Here is a 17854-nt window from a genome sequence, read left to right as displayed (position 1 = left end):
CCAAGACAAACACTCTGATAAAGCACAGATGCTTGGAAATGTAACTAAAATACTTAAGTATTATACACCTCTGGTCATTTTAACACATTATTTGTCATTATTATCCAAGAGATGTGATTATTTTGGGACAGCGCCTTTAGTGTGTTGTCCCTAAACTGATTGTACTGTTTTTCTAAGAGTGTAGGAAGGAAATGACAGGACATTGTAAAAATATAACCTCATACCGTGCTAATGCCAGTCAAATATGTCAACTTCTGAAAGGTATTGGTACAAATTTCAGTGACCTTTTAGAAAGCGGTTTTTTTAATCCTGGTCCTGAGAACCCACAACATTGCACATTTGATGTATCTCTCCAATCTGACAAGTTCAGATCTGGGAGCTCTCTGCTACTGAGCTGATGATTTTTATTAGATGTTTTAAAAAGTGGTTTACAAAATGTGGGTCCCCCAGGATAAAGGAACTTAAAGCATGCTAACATATCAATATGTGAAAGAAAGCTAGCAAACAAGCAAGCAAGCAGCTTAAAAAGCCCCTCAGTTTCTCACAGAAGAGGTGGGACTTGCCAGTTATAAACAGTCACAGCCCATCAGGGCAGCCACAGACTAGCAAAACACGGGCACATAGAGACCTTTGGGAATTTAAGCATTCGACAAATTGACAAGGAAGCTTCTGTTGCTGTGTATTTGGATTTATAGACTGGGTTTACATGATGGCAGCTTTATCCGGTGGAGAACAGTGCATCAAATACCTCTTATTTATCTTTAATTTTATATTTTGGGTGAGTTCACATCAGTTCACAAACATATAAACATAGATTTGTATTGTGCTTATGTATTATTGTGTGTTCTTTAAACTCAACTATGTTCACAGCATATGCTATCTATTATAAATGTTTTGTCTAACATGTTTGACCATCCTGTTTTATACTATTTATTTCAAAAATTTCTGTAAACACTTTTACAAACATCAGTTTGAAAATGTATTATTAATCTTAAATGTTACAAACATGACAAATGTGTTAAAACTGTTGCACGTTGCAACTCTGAACTTATTTCGTTTTTTAGGTAATTGTGGTGTAAGGATAAAGCAGAAGTAAACTATTCAATGTGAAGGCTTGTTTCATTCATATTAACAATGTATGGTCAAACAAGGCAAACAGTTTTGAAAAATGTGTGTGTTTAGACCAATGTATGCATTGCTTGTCTATGCACCCAGCAATGTGTGCAGCTGAGGCTCACGGTTTAATAAAACAGCAACTTTGCCATAATCTAGAGAAGCTACATTATGCATGTTTAGCCTGTTTATTCATCTTCTTTCATGTTTAAACATTTTAATAGTAACAAACTCTGATGTTGTTGAATAAAATATTGATTTAAGAAGCACCAAAACTTCTGAGTTTAAGCCAAAAGGCAAAAAATAGGTTGTTTCAAACCACACACTAAGAATAAAAGGTACAATGTAGCTCAAATGTTGTCACTGGGGCGGTGCCTTTTTAAAAAGTACACTTTTGTAACTAAAAGATGCATATGGTACCTATTTGGTACGTCAGAGGTACATAGGCTGCTGATACCCATGAAGGGACATATCTGTACCTAAATGGTACATATTAGGATATTTTTAAAAGGTACCATCCCAGTGACAACTTTTGTACCTTTTACTGAGAGTGCATGGCATGGACAAATCCAACATTTGTTTAAATTAAGTTAATTTAATCCCAACAGATTGTACAATGAATGTGTGGCTTTAAGTGCCTGTTGCTTCCAATAATTTTGATATTTTTATTATCCTATAGAAATACATAGAAGTATAGAAAACAATCTAAATTTGCACTAGTATGAAGTTTACTCTTCTTTGAATCAGGACTGGCTGTGACTTAGACTCAGATCTGTCAGTGCTGTCGTCTTCCTGAGCTCTGTCTAAAATTCTCCTTTTCATTCTGAGAAAAATAGGTGTCAAAAATTGAGTTATATTTTTACAAAAGTTTATAAAACTAAAGCGTATAAACAACTTTGATCTATATGGATCTTATACACTTTGTTTTCAGGCTAAAGTAAATGAATTGTGTTAGCTTGGCGCTTTCCATTTGAACAGTTCATTTCCCACGCTGTTGTTCGTAACTTTTCAATCGTGTCCTGCTGTAAACCACGCCACCCCTCTGTCATAACCAGGTAGGCTAACCAAACCACGCCTAGTTGTTTTAGTTCTTTAATAGGCTTCTTCGACTTCATGCGGCGCCGCAAGAATTGACAGCCGGATGACGTCAAAGTACCGCGAGAGCGAGACGAAATATGATTTCTTGAATCATTCTCACGGTACTTTGACGTCATCTGGCTGTCGGTTCTTGCAGCCCCATGAAGTTGAACACACCTTTTTCTCTGACGTAACCAGGTAAGCCGAAAGAGGGTGCGGCCTGCAGGAATTTTTTTCCTTCTCTCCGTCTTTGTGAATGTGAGAAAACACATTTCAGACGCTCAGTATCAATTGTTTTCTCGACTCAATCGTGAGTTTTACAGCTTAGCCATGGCCGCAGGTGGACTTCAGTGTATAAAGTACTTGCTCTTTATCTTCAACTTCATCTTCTGGGTAGGTTTTTAACATTTATACATCCGTATGATCATTCAGATGTGATTGTGAGATAAGGCGGTAGTATTAACGCGGAAATGTTGAAATGGTGTGACTGAGGTGTGGTTAGGTCATAGCAGTTTGTAAACATGTTTTATAGGCTACTACTCTCAAGTTTTGTTTTGTTTTCGAACTATCTCTATAGTGTATACAGTGTGTATTGAAGGCTGTTGTTATGGTATATGATAAATTTGGTCCATAATACGTTAATAGATCTGTTTTTATTACTCTGGACTTACAAACACGTGACAATTACAAAGATATATTGATCATTGACAACAGTTCACATTTGTGTTGTATTTAAAGTTATTAAAAGCGCAAAAAGAAGACGCGCACGCTGTCTGACAGACGTATATACGCGCGCTCTTAATACAGGTGCGCGCCCCGATACTTTAAAATGGAAAATCATTCATGTAAATTCTCATGCGAATAATCATGTAAATACAGTCGGTTAAATGTTTAGTGGACATAAATCATGCAGTCTAATCTGCTTCTGTCTGTAATGTTAATATTAATCTAACAGCAAACAAAAGAAATGTGCTTGATGTTGACTAAACAATAACTTTAAATGATCCATTTAAAGTTAAATTAATGCTGTGAAGACTGTGCAGTGCTCCGTTAAATCACTGAATCCACTTTTGGACGTTTACTTGAATAGAAGTTGGTGTAGTATTTGGCAACTATTGACTTTCTGTAGTATCAACACTGGTTTTGGGATTTCACTTGTATGACCTACTAAACCTTTAGTATCCTGAAAAACCCGAATGACTAAATCCTGATTGTATATCATTATGTGACTCTGACTGTGCTGTATAATTATCAAGAATTAGATTAGACATCGCCTACAAGGTCATTATATCTGTGTTAACTCAAGAATTAAAATGATGAGTAGCCTACTTTGTTTTGGTTTTGTTTATGTCTGTTTATAAAACAACACTGAGATAATAGTACACAGATTAATATGGATTGATGTAGTTGTCGCTTAACAAACATTACCTACTGTTTTTAATAAACAACAGCTTTGTTTTGACCCTTTGGTTATCCCTATTTGGAAATTCATCAGAATAATATTTCTAAACCAGTTTAAAGAAGTTGAAAAAATAAAACTTTGTGGGAGTGGAATGACGGAATTTCTGTGTAAATTGAATTATTTTGGAATCTTTGAGAGAGTCTCCGCATCCCTGACTCACTGTGACTCATAGTTTGGGGGGTGGAAAAGTTGTGAAAGCTGGTTAAGCTAGAATGATATGTTGCTATGGTTTTTGGTTGCATTCTTAGTCAAAACACACAATAGGAACACACCCACCCTTTCCACCAATTCATTGAGGGGTAAATGAGAATTCAAAAGTTTAACTACTGTACTTTTCCATTTTTTCTGGCCTGATATATAAATAGTTTTACACATAAACATGTTTACATTTAACCACGCTGTCACCACTAACTATTGATCTTGAGAGGCTTTAACAAATTGCATTTTTTGTTAATATTTAATACGGTCTTCATTATTTTGTAAGTATTATTTTTTTTAATATGTGTGTGAGTCAGTGGGCTTATGACTAATGTTTGTCTGTGAAAACATGTAGAAACAGGATTTTTACAATCTGATGTTACTCATTCGTGCCACATTCATGGAAACAACAACTGTAGTTGGGCAACATGAATTATACTCGATGCCACATATTTTTCCTCAATGTTTGCTTTGTGGAAGCGAGACCCTGCAGTTGAAAGTGAGCTAGCAAGACTGTCAGGTCAGTTTCAGTGTATGTGAATACCTTTCTTTAAAGGGCCTGTTGGACTTCATTCTCACTGAAACTGAGTGAAATGTTTGGTTTTGTGAGTGACTTCTTGTGGGCTCCACCCTTGTAAATAATGCCATGCTTGGCCTGCAGCTATACTTAATGTGAGCACTCAGAGTCAGTTTGCCATTAACTGTGCTTGTGCTAGGTTATGTATCTGTAACGTTTCTCTTTTCTTGTTTTGTTTTGTGATTCAGCTCGCAGGCACGGGAGTTTTGGCCGTCGGACTCTGGCTGCGTTTCGATGAGAGAACAAAAGGACTGTTTACTTCTGAAGGCTCCCCCTCTGTGTTTTTCACAGGTAAGATTTGGAGTCGTAAATTGGTGCAATATGTCCCTATAAACGATTATTGAGAACAAACTCAAAACATTCCATACTTCCCCTTATCACCCACATGGTCATAGTTGAAAAGCATTGTTTGGATATGATAGTAGTCATAGAAACAGAAACCACCTAATCCAGGAACTTCATTTGAACGGTGCGTCAGGATATCATTTAAATAAAGAATGTCTGAAATTGAATGAGGGAAGAATGATCGAATGATGAATAATAAATTAACCGATTGTGTGAATAGTAATGACCTTGAACTACTCGGTCATTTAACATTCATACAGATTATAAGTAAATCTCAAACTTTTTAACAATCATAAGACATGTTACTCAAAAGTCTGCCGAAAAACAGCCTGAAAATAATCGAGCAGTGTTGCTGTATTTGTGTCAGCATGTGCGTTATATTTAGGAGCAGGACTGTTTGGGTTATAATGGCCGTGCTGTTCAGATGAGGCTGTGCTTGGCCCACATGATGCCAGCTTTCTGCCCCTTCCCTCATGTCTCACAGAGCCGCCTTTCTCCTCCGCACCAACAGAACTCCCATTGTTTTCTTTCTCCTAACTACTTTTGTTTGGCCTTGGTTTATTTTATTTCAACAATGGTTAAGGTGATTCTTGACCCCACCAACCAACGCATAAATCTTATCAGTTTGCTAAGCAAGCGTCCGATTTTAAGTCAGAGTTTCAGTAACGCTGTGTGAGTGAGAGAGGGCTTGTACCACAATGACATATATCCCAATGGCAGACCGTCCAGAAAAGCAGGTAGTCGAAGCAGCGTTTCTATGGTTACGGCACAGTACGCTTTTATTTTGACTATTATTTGCATATTTTGCATGCTTTGGTCTTATTTCAACTGACAAGCTAGCTGTAGTATAAAGTTATCATCGACACTGTCAGTGTTCATTCGCTCCTGGTTTAAAATCAGGGGGAAAAAATGAACTAAAATTTAGTGCTGGGAGAGGATTAATCGCGATTGATCGCATACAAAATAAAAGTGATTTGTGGCATAATATATGAGTGTGTGCTGTGTGTAATTATTATGTGTATATATAGAAATACACACACATTCATGTATGTATTTAAGAAACATTTACGTGTGTGTGTGTGCGTGCGTGCGCGTGTATATATCATATACATGCATACACACACACATACGCATATATATATATATATATATATATATATATATATTTATATTTTAATTTATATTTATTTATTTATTTAATACAAAAACATTTTTTATTTATTTAATACAAATTTTTTATTTATTTATTTAATACAAAAACATTTTTTATTTAATACAAAAACATTTTTATTTATTTAATACAAACATTTTTCATTTATTTAATACAGACAATTATTTATTTATTTAATACATTTTTTTTATTTAATACAAACATTTTTTATTTAATACAAACAATTTGTTACTTATTTAATACAAAAATGTATTTATTTATTTAATATTTTTTTATTTAATACAAAAATGTATTTATTTTTTTAATAATTTTTATTTAATACAAACATTTATTTATTTATTTATTTATTAAATACAAACATTTTTTATTTATTTAATACAAACATTTTTTATTTATTTAATAAAAAATGTATTTATTTTTAAACAAAATATTTATTTAATAAAAAAAGAAAATTATATAATTTATATATAATTCTATTATATTATAATAAAAAAATACAAGAAAATTTCTTTAATACAAACATTTTTATGTATTTAATACAAACTATTATTATTATTATTATTTTTATACAAACATTTATTTATTTATTTAATACAAACATTTATTTATTTATTTAATACAAACATTTATTTATTTAATACAAACATTTATTTATTAAAAAAATTATTTAATACAAACATTTATTTATTTATTTAATAATTTTATTTATTTATTTATTTAATACAAAAATTATATATAAATAAAAAATTCTGAAATGAATATATGTATGTGTGTCTGTGGTTAAATATGCAAAATTGTACACAGCACACACACACGTGTTATGCCAAGATCGCTTTTGTTTTCTATGCAATTAATTGCGATTAATCTTTTCCCAGCACTACTAAAATTACATTCCTCTATAGCTCAGTGGTCGAGCACTGCCTTTGCAGCGCAAAAGGTCATGGGTTTGAATCCAGGGACCTCAAATACTGATAACAATAGCTTTTAATGCACTGTAAGTCGCTTTAGATAAAAGCGTCTGCCAAATGCATTAATATAAATATTTATTTTGATTACTGTGCTCACCGTTGCATTATTGGGTCAAATAACAAGAACCATAATGGTACAGAGAAATAAATGAATGATGTTTTGGAGGTATGCACAGGTGTCTATAAAGTTGTTTTATTTAATCTTATTTTCATTTCAGGGGTCTATATTCTCATCGCGGCGGGAGCGGTTATGATGGTGGTTGGGTTCCTTGGCTGCTGTGGAGCAATAAGAGAATCCTCATGCATGCTGGGACTGGTGAGGACCTCACCCCCTTTTCTCACGCCAATGATTTTGTTGGGCGTAAACAAACACTGTTGATTAAATAGACAGAAAATACAACCTGAAGTTGAAATCTCTCTCTGTGTCTCTCGCTCTTTCTCTAGTTCTTTGTGTTCCTGCTCATCATATTTGCAGCAGAAGTGGCTGCAGGAATTTGGGGATTGTCCAATCAAGACAAAGTATGTGACACTCACGCTGGAGTAATGCTTGAAATGTTATTGTTTCTTGTTCATTTTCTCACTGCGTCTTATTCTTCCTAGATTGTGACTGAGGTTCAGCAGTTCTACACAGAGACGTTCAACAACTACAAATCCACGAAACAGGAGGCTCTGAAGGAAACGCTGCGGTTGATTCAGTATGGAGTAAGTTTTAGTTTTCATACCTTTTAAAGATAAAAACAAACTATTTGTCATGACGGTATACAAAAAGTTTATCTTTTCTGTACTTCTAGTTGAAGTGCTGTGGACCATCAGGAACCGCATTCGATGGGGCCACTGAAACCTGCCCGAAAAAGGAGGGACTTGAAAACTTGGTCACCACGGTACCAGAAACTTCACAAATAATGAATAATGTGGACCTGAATAGCGTCTTTTCTTTTACTCTAATTACATTTATGTATTTTTCTGAAACCCCACGAGCTGCCCAGAAGCCATCAAAGATGTCTTCACCTCTAAGCTTCACATCATTGGAGGCGTTGGGATCGGCATTGGTGTGATCATGGTGAGTGTGGTAGTGATGTCACAGGCTCCTCTTTAGTAAAGTCCTCTCTGACAGCATGTTTCTGGTCTTGTTGGATATCAGATAATAACCTCCGACTTTCTTTTTGACAGATCTTCGGTATGATCTTCAGCATGCTCCTATGTTGTGCCATCCGACGAACCCGGGACATCGTATAAGCCGTCCTTATCCAACAGCCTGTTTTCTGCTGTGTATTTATCTGATTGTGTGTGTGCGTGCATGTGAGTGCGTGTGTGTGTTTGGAAAATCACTCCCACTTAGTCGTCTAACAAGCCCGGAATTTTCCAAACGCATGAAAACTGTTACAGGCCATGCATACACTGGACAAGTTCTTGTGAGTCTCACCACGTCAATGGCCTTGTCAATTCAATTTTAATATCTTTGGTGTTTAGCTTAACGTTCATATATGTTCATCATTTAAATGTACTTACTAGCCACTTAAATTTCTCTTATGTTACATTTTACAAAATAGCTTATTTAATAAAGAACTGATTATTTACTTTGTGTCTGGAGATTTGAAATGATAAATAAAGTAGTTGATAACAAATCTCTTGGACTAAAGCATGATTGAACGTGTGTTCCTATTCCCTCTCCTTTTCAGTGCACACTTTAAGATTTTACAATCTTGTCGAAATGAAATCTCTGCAGTTTAATATACAACATGAAATGTACGATAAACTGAGTTTTATTTTCTCCCGGGTTTCAAAGAACAGTTACTCAGACACGTGCATTCAACAAACACATTGCGCTACAATTATGGAGTTAAACTGGATCAAAAGTTTAGAATAGTGAGAATATTCACTGTTTCTGTATCGATTATGCAAATTCAAATCAAGCGATTAGCACAAATCGACATTCATTTCTTTCCTTTTCGTTTTTTCCCTTTCTTTCCTTTCTTCTTGGAGGCTCCAGGCCAACCAAAGCCTCTGAACTCCAAGCAGTCCATAGCATTATGAGAGATGTAGTAGATGTTCTCCATGGCAGCTGGACTCAGAATATCCACATCCTTTTGGGGGGATTTGGCATTTGCAGATTGTTTTTTAGAGGAGTGCTTCTTTTTGCTTTTTGTGGCAGGTTTTGCACTTTTAGATTTTGACAGTTTGGTACCTGGAGGCTGTAAAATGTACATTACATGCACTCAGTACTGGTGGTCTACAAAGGATTTGATCTGTTTGGAGAATCTACTATCATACATTTCCAAACAAATGAAAATATTTCACAGATTTTTGCTCTTTAGCCTTTTAACAAAATTTAAAAGAAAATATGAATCTCTTACCATTATTCAAATGCCTTTCCATGAAAAGATGGCTGAGAAGTTAGATAGTTAAGTTGCACACTGGAGAAAACAAAACATTTCTTACAGAAGCAGAAGTGGTTGCCAAATCTTCTACCAACTCATTTACTTTATTCTGAACAGATAAAATCTGTGGCGTCTCTACACATACTGTTTCCAATGCATTAGGTTTTCTGCAAATTGTTAAAGAGTACAACATTATTTTATATGATCTGTCACAGAAGTTCAACACAAAGACTGTCCTACCAGCGAGCCTAAGTTCCCATTCAGTTTGTCTCTGAGGTATTTTATTGTGTTGTTCTGTCTGGTGTTGTCTTAGTGACGCATCATGGGAGCTTGTTTGTGGGATTCATCCACGACTGGCTTTTCAGGTTGGGCCAGGTTTCTTTTGTTGTTGTCACACATAATTCTTCTGAAGTGAAGGGTGACCATATTTTACTATTCAAAAAGAGAGGACAGTGGAAGCAAGGGGGCAGATGAACACTCGTAGCGGCTGTATCAGCATCTTCTGTTTACTGTTCTCACAAAACAGTCTGTTAACCCCTTAAATGGCACAAATCCCATTTGAGTGGGGTGAGGGTGAAACTGTGTACCCCTTCAAATTAATATAACTTAGTCTAGAAGCCAAATCTTGGTCTTGTTTTAAAGACAACAATTTAAGGTGTCTGGAGGTGAAATTTATGTGAATAAATACAAATAATGCAATAACATGTTTGTTTTATAAATACAGTTATAAAAATGTAATTGTTTCACAAAAATAATAATGTGAACATGAAGCCACAAGTCTCAAGTAGTTGTGATTTAAATTTCAAGTTAAAATCACAAAAAATGAGATTTGTGTCACACTTTCAGTGGTTTTACCAACAATGGCCACTAGGTGTCAATGGTTTGCTGCAATCTCTTGTCACAAATTAATAAATTACTGTCACTGCATTATTATAAATGCAAAACAGTTTTGAAATATGAAACATTCTACATTCTTAGAGCTTTCCAATGATATATAGTTTGTCAACATTTTTGAAGATTTAGGTAGTGTTATGAATAAATAATAATTATTATGCATTCCTATGGGGGGAGTATTAAAAAAACTTCATTATTTCTATCCTCAAATGACTTTGAAATATGAAAACTACATTCTTAGAGCTTTACAGTGATATAGTTTGTCATGATTTTTAGGTTTAGAGTAGGGGTTTAGTGTTATAAATAATAAAAACAATGTTGGCCTGCCTGTGGGCCCGTGACCTTTTAGAAACTAACTCTCTCTACGTCATAATTCTCTACGTCAAAATTTTGATGAAATATGAAAACTAGATTGTTTAGGTTAAAAATATTGTATGAGTGTTACAAATATAATAAAGTGAGCCTGGACCCGTGGCATTTTAGAAAGTGACTCTTTTAGAGCTTTCAAACGATGTATTTTGCCATGATTGGATAAGAGTTCTCATACAAAGCACTGAAGCAAACGTAGGCGTCCCGCTGGCGGGACAGTGACATTCAATATAAATAATAAATATAAATGTTTTGAGCTACACTGAGAATATGTATTCTAGAGGCTTAGACCTTTCCAATTAACATGCAAGATAAAATATTGAAGTAAAGTCAGGTGTCCCGTTCAAAGAACGGTGCCAGTTAAAGGCCGAGTCCACGATGTTTGAAAGCCAATGTTGATATTTGAAATCACCTAAACAAACACGCCCCTACCCCAATAGAATCTGGACCTTCGGTTGATAGACCCGCCCCACACATACGCAACGCGGCAAGGATGTCGGTTAGTAGACACGCTCCTTACTGCTGATTGGCTATAAGTGTGTTTTGGTAGTCGGCCCGTCTCCTTTTCCAAAGCGTTTTTCAAACATCGTGGACTCCACCTTTAAGGGTAATTTACACAGGGCCAATAGGTCTAAAATATTAAGGAGGCTTAGCCCCTGTTGTATTGTCACAGGCCGGAGCGGACCACAAACTGTGTGCGTCGCGCTCCTTCCCAAGTTCCACCTCGAGGAGGTCCCAAAAGCACCCCAATGACCAAACAACGAGAGATGAGTAGAATAAAAACAGTAACTTTATTAATTAATTAAAAGAATCAAGGGAGATGGGAAAGGGATTCTAAAATATATCTTCTCGCCCTCAGGGGGAACACTACGGGGCCAGGGACGTTGGAGGGGAGAAGTCTGTTCTGTATTTCAGACTGGCAGTGACCACACGTCCTCTTCCCTAGGGCAGGCGAAGATCTATACGAGAAGGCAGTAGTTATCATGCACTTGTCACACACACAGCGTACATACAGGCGCCCAGATCCCCTATCTCCCTTAGCACCTACTCTGCTGCTAGGTGGTCAGGTAAAACTATGGTATTCCTCACAGTACCTCACTTGGAAGCTCCGTCAGACTCCTGCTGGACACAGTTACGGGGCGTAATTGGCTTGGCTGGGCGTACACCGTCGTGGCGGCTCCCGATGGTCTCCACAGGTTTCTAATCCCTCCTGAGGTGAGTACAAATGACAAGGACACGGCACAACACTACAAAAGCTTTGGTGTACTCGCGTCAAATAGATCACTCACACATTGCACAGCACACACTCCAGTGAATAGTTTAGGGTCCGTACTCCTCTCCTGGCGGGACTATGGCGGGTAAGGGAGTGAGATTTAATTCGCTACGCCGAGCGGTGGCTCAACCGGGTTCAAACCCCTCGCTGTCCAGCGTCGGCACAATGCACGTCTTTTGGCTCGCCCACCTATTACACACACCTGGTGGGGCCGCTCATAAACAGATTACACTCTCCTTTAACAATGTAAGTGTTCAACACACACCAATGGTTTACTGTTACTCACAGCTGGAACGTCTCTAAACAATCTCTCTCTTCCTATTTCCTCCTTCTCCAGGGCATTCTCGATGTAAACGACTTCTTCAATGCGATTTGCCCAGATCTTCGTGCAGACACAACAGTAACAGAGATGTCAATGCGTTCATTCAAATCCAGTGCTCACCCTTACTTGACTTTGGACTGTTCTCTCTCTCTCCACAGATCCCAGAACATTCTCACAGCGTTTGTACTCCAGTATTCAGAGGACTCAACCCAGCATGTACTCACGGCGTCTGTCCAACGCAACCGAACACTAAAAAGTAACTTCTGGTTGCCCTCTTTATATCCTCCTTCACGGCATGACTCGCCCAATCATCGCTCGCCACGTCGTTTATGCAGCTGTGCCTTAGTTCAGTGATTGCGGGGATTCCCGGGAAACCCGGAAGTGCTGGTGTTTGTACAAACCGGTCCGGGCGGAACCTCTTCGCTCTCATTTTGGTTCCGCCCCGTCTAGTCACTCCGTGACAGTATCAGATGGTATACAATATGAAATGCAATATACTAGTCGCCCACAGCAGACTGAAATTAATGTCACTGATCTGATCAATCAAGGTCTGCAAAAAGAATAAGACAGACGGATTAAAAAGGAGCAGAGGAAAGACAAGAGGGGAAGAAAACGCTTTAATAAACAAAGAAGAGTTCATCAAGACTACAAGCCTGATGATTCAAGTAGTTAAGAAACAAGAACAACAAAACAGGGTTTTGATAAGGATGATACGAGAATTGACTAAGTCAGTAACTAATTTCTCTATTGGAACAGAGGTGAACATTGTAACAGACTGGATGTAAGTGTTAAAATAAGATGAAGTCTATAGTTTTTAGTAAATACGCTTCGCAAACAAAAATGTAAAAGTGTTAATATAGTTGTGTCTGTGGTTTTTAACAGATGTAGAAGTAGAGTGGAAAAGAAGCTTTTAGAAGCGAGAGTGTGAAAATCGTTTATGCCAATCATGTATGTGTTTTACGGCTCGACAGCTTATAAAAACTTATTTCTGGGTTCTTTGGCTTGTTAGCTGTACATATTGTCACACAGCAGCTCTTAGGCATTATTCAGTTTTTGTTATAAGCCAGAAATGACAAGGAGGCGTCCTCTCGCAATAGGGCTTGGGCGCCGCGTTGCATTCTGGGACGTGGCGGCCATGTTGGTGGCCTCGCGAATGTAATCATACAGCAAGTTGAACGAGAAGAAGCGGCAGAGTTGGGAGAATTAAAAGAAAGAAAAAAGATGTTAAAATCCGGAAAAGTATGTGTAATTTACTGGGATACGTTAAACAGGGAAGCAGGGACCGGTATGTGGACAAAATCGGAACTATTAACGGTTGGGATCCATATGAAAAAAGAGTCATTTAAGATAACAGCGTGGTTGTTGTAAGAGCACGATTTCACGCCAATCTGTAAGCAAAGTCACGTATGACCTAGCTTCACAACTAGCTTAGTTAATGCAGCAGTTTTTGCTGTCAGCAGAGGGATAGCAACAGAAAGATGAATGTTGAAATGTTCCCGTATTTTGGGCGAGTAAACCGGGACATTTCCCTTATGTTCAATGTTGACCTAAGCTATATAAATTAATATTCAGATGTTATACTTCACTGTCGTATATATAAATGTCATTTATATGTCATGTATACACATTACTGAGGGGTTGAGGTTAATGTTTGGTTTCCGATATTGAATAAAACATAATGAAGTTTTGTTCTTATCTGTCATTTTTAATGTAAATTACTTTTAATGTGTTACTTTATTATTAATACAGCAACGGTTTACCATGGTTGAAAAAATAACGACAAACTAATCAAATTAAGACACACGATTGAGAGAAAGTATGTCTATAAACAGAGCGCAGCATGGAGCGCAGCAGTAAAGGAGGCAACCAACATGGCCGCCACGACAAGTAATGACGTCACGACGCCCAAGCCCCTTATTTTTCACGACAACAAGGGCGGCGCCATTTCGCTCATTTTGTCAACGTTCTTCCGGCCGCATAGACGACGAGCAGCTGAGGCAGTCACTGAAGGCGACGCGTTAAGCTTAAAAAGCTCACTCGAGCGCCTTTATGTTTCTTTCTTACCTATTTTAAGCAAACTGAGGAACACCCTTATCCCAAGAAATGGGTCGACTACGATGTTCCGGTAACTTTAAACCACGCCGGGTGTTGAAAAGGTGGCCAGTTTCAGGTAAGCTATCTTAGCTAACTTTGTGCTCGTTCGCCTAAAGATAGATTTGTGAAGTCCGTTCTACAAATACACTTAAGATCAGTAACGTTAGTTTATAAAATGCAACTATTTGAATGGTTTTAATTGTCCACCTATATTTTTATATTTACGATAGTACAACAAGATATTATAGTACATTACATTGCATTCTTACAGTAGCCCACGTGATTCCTACAAGTTACTGAGATTTCAGATGCTAGAATGTCAGTTCATTTCTCATTCAGATATTGATAATGACCTATTAAACAACGTATTATTTAACACTGAAGTTAAAGGTTGTGTGTATAATGTTACTGTCTCTATTTAATGCATCTCTCTCTTACACACTGTTCTGTTTAAGTATGGGTGCCATTTATATATTAATTCTCATGATGCAAGTTTATTTTAAATACTAACATAAAAATGTTTATGGTTATATTGTTTTCACAGATGCATTGATGTTTAGTGATGCAGTGGATAACTGTGAGGATGATTCAATCAACATGTTCCTAAACTGTGATGCAGAAACACAATGGGAGGATCCATCCGTCTCTGACCACAACTACACTTTAAAATCACAACTCAACCTGAAGCAACCTACATCTGATATGGGAAAACAATGGTGCAGTTTCCCTGACAGGGCTTATGCTGGTACCAGGCTAAAATGCATATTTGAGCTACAATAATTTAAAAACGCCTTGTACTGACATACCTCAACATATAAGAGTGCCATTGTTTTGTCACAAGATGCGCACCAGTCTTGTTTTTTTGTAGGGTTTGTTTGTAAAAACTAAAATGTCCTAATATAATTAAGGCCTAGTCCTGTAAACCCTGTCGAAGAAACTGCTTCAATGTGTTAAGCTGGCACACATATCTCTACTGAGAAACAACCATCTTTGTGTCAGCTTTACAGAGGGTTGATATTGCATCCATTACACAGTCGCCAAGCACTTTACCAGTACATACACCAACAGCTTCCAGATAAACACTTGGGATCAGCTCCTGATGACTCCGATAAAGCTGTGTCTTAATTTATTGCAGGGTGGTCTTGCTTTACCTGTTGTAAAGTTACATTAAACCTTCATATGTGATCAGATATTAAACATTTACAGTGTGATCAGATGTTGTGCATTTATATTAAACATTTACAGTGTGATCAGATGTTGTGTATTTATATTAAACCTTTACAATGTGATCAGATGTTGTGCAGTTATATTAAACATTCACAGTGTGATCAGATGTTGTGAGTTTATATTAAACCTTTACAATGTGATCAGATGTTGTGCAGTTATATTAAACATTCACAGTGTGATCAGATGTTGTGCATTTATATTAAACCTTTACAATGTGATCAGATGTTGTGCATTTATATTAAACCTTTACAATGTGATCAGATGTTGTGCAATTATATTAAACCTTTACAATATGATCAGATGTTGTGCAGTTATATTAAACATTTACTATGTGATCAGATGTAACCTGCCATGCAGTTATATAAACCTTTACAGTGTGATCAGATATTATCTGTAAGGAATTTCTTAAACCATATGTGAGCTTTGTAGATTTTACTTAAAAGGATTTAAGTCTCCTGATTTGAAGGAATAAGTGTTGGCAAATTTGCAAATGAATTCTATCATGGTACCACATAAAAACAAAATTGTTATTGGACTGGCTAAGGTGCACATTTGCTTTAAAAAAGACGAAATCACTGTGTAAATATTGGTAGGCATAAGTACTTTAATGGTTTTCAATGCTGCTCCATCAACTCCTGACAGGACGAGGTAATATGTCCCATAGGTTACTTGCCGCGGCCGCTTCATATCGTCTAACCACGAGACGATTGATGGGACGATATATGACTATCCGAGCATCTTATGAAGTTTTCTCCGTGCTCCTAATTTAAAACATTTACAGCAGTAGCGATATTTGTCATTTGGCTAAAGTTATAGTGAACTACAAACAATCTTCTAACCCCCAAACTAACAACCGAATGCACTGTGCCATATTAGCAGCGGTCCGGTGTCATGAGCAATTCGGTCCCCCCGAGCAATTTGGTCTCCCCTAGGACCCCAATTGGTATCTAGCACTAATGCCTGCTCAAAAATTTGTCATTGCAATATCTCGTCTGCATACGCGAATAGCAAGTTAATTATGTTGTACAAAATAGAAGCATCAATTAAAAAAATAAATAAAAGTTAACTAAACAAAATTATATAATAAACTAATATTCATGTTGCAGACACTTTTGTGTCATCATCTGCTTTACAAAAGCAATACTTTTATTTTTTGTAAATTATTAACATACCTTACGGAATATATTTTTTAATAGTAAAAGTGTAGTAATCATGGCTTATAATTTAAATGTGTGATTCAACTATGTAGTAATCATGTTTTGTATAATTAATGAGTAAGTAATTGTATAAGTAGACAGTCAAAAGTGGAAATGGTACAGTATAATAATCCAAATAATAAAATTACACAAGCAATGTGTAGATCTCCCACCTATAACCTCATTTATATACTACTATATGAAACATATCATTTAAAAGACATCAATTGTAATTTTAACAACGTTCTAACTACATAAATCATAACGCGATTTTGTTGGAATTGTAATAAGGCGCTAAGAAAACTACCCATGAGGAGTTTTTTCTGCCAATGGAATCACGCGGGGTCCTAGGGGTGACCGAATTGCTCGGGGGGACCGAATTGCTCACGACACCGGAAGTCGGTTGACAAAATGCGGAAGAGCGAAGAATTAAAAAGGGGCGTGGCGGAATAAGGTGAATACAAAGTCAATGGAGACGGTTGGATTGTTTCCCCCCCGGTGGGCGTGGTTTTCAGGTTATGACGCGCTGCGCTCTGTCTCTATGCAATACGCGCATCTCCCATAGTTTTTGATAAACATATATTTATGAAATTATTTTAACGATGCATACAGAATTCAGCATGTAAAATTAAAAAAATATAAATAATTAAGTATTTATTAATATTTACAATTCTGTGTTTTTCCCTTTTACTGCAGTAAAGACATACATGTTTTCTTTTCCATAAATCACCACAGGAGGGCGCCGCGAAGATATGGTCCTCTCACTAATATTTTTAAATAAAGAAATTATGTAATTATTTAATCGAATCAGAAGACGAAACCTTTATATGCATCGACTATACCAGAAATTCATAAAATTAAATTAAACTAATAAAATGAGCCACAGAAACGTCTATATGTACTTCGCTTAAATAACCACAAGAGGGCACCATGTAATACTTTTTATCTGCTTATAGTTGTTAAAAACCATATATTTATGACATTTGTTTAATAATGCAGACAGAACATAGCTTGTAAAAGAAAAAAAATACTTAAGTGGTTATAGAATATTTACAATACTGTGGTTTTTCCTTTTGTTTTCGGTGTACTTCCCATAAATCACCACAGGAGGGCGCCGCGCAGATACGGTCCTTTCACTAATGTTTTAAAATAAAGTATTTATTTAATTACTTAAACACGTCAGAAGATAA

General features: G+C 36.5%; 2 protein-coding genes across 4 annotated transcripts; one reads left to right on the top strand and one right to left on the bottom strand.

Moving 5' to 3' along the window:
* Positions 1 to 588: 588 nt before the first annotated feature.
* Positions 589 to 8536, top strand: cd9b (CD9 molecule b). Of its 2 annotated transcripts, none has more exons than XM_055191155.2 (8): positions 589 to 778; positions 4616 to 4718; positions 7130 to 7227; positions 7356 to 7430; positions 7512 to 7613; positions 7703 to 7792; positions 7888 to 7971; positions 8082 to 8536. In XM_055191155.2, exons 1-8 carry the CDS (start codon positions 707 to 709, stop codon positions 8145 to 8147), a joined length of 690 nt encoding a protein of 229 aa, XP_055047130.2. In that variant the 5' UTR covers positions 589 to 706; the 3' UTR covers positions 8148 to 8536. The 2 variants fall into 2 exon arrangements, with proteins under 2 accessions (XP_055047130.2, XP_073715448.1); XM_073859347.1 differs by lacking the exon at positions 589 to 778 and adding an exon at positions 2420 to 2583.
* Positions 8310 to 9881, bottom strand: LOC129432633 (small lysine-rich protein 1). 2 transcript variants are annotated; one of them, XM_055191156.2, is made up of 3 exons: positions 9530 to 9881; positions 9266 to 9325; positions 8310 to 9103 (listed from the first exon to the last, which is right to left on the bottom strand). In XM_055191156.2, exons 2-3 carry the CDS (start codon positions 9266 to 9268, stop codon positions 8846 to 8848), a joined length of 261 nt encoding a protein of 86 aa, XP_055047131.1. In that variant the 5' UTR covers positions 9269 to 9325; positions 9530 to 9881; the 3' UTR covers positions 8310 to 8845. The 2 variants fall into 2 exon arrangements, with proteins under 2 accessions (XP_055047131.1, XP_073715490.1); XM_073859389.1 differs by lacking the exon at positions 9530 to 9881 and having other exon boundaries at positions 9266 to 9523.
* Positions 9882 to 17854: the final 7973 nt, after the last annotated feature.

Source organism: Misgurnus anguillicaudatus, chromosome 1, assembly GCF_027580225.2.
Source record: "Misgurnus anguillicaudatus chromosome 1, ASM2758022v2, whole genome shotgun sequence".
Classification (NCBI taxonomy): domain Eukaryota; kingdom Metazoa; phylum Chordata; class Actinopteri; order Cypriniformes; family Cobitidae; genus Misgurnus; species Misgurnus anguillicaudatus.
This window is presented reverse-complemented; position numbering and strand designations above follow the sequence as displayed.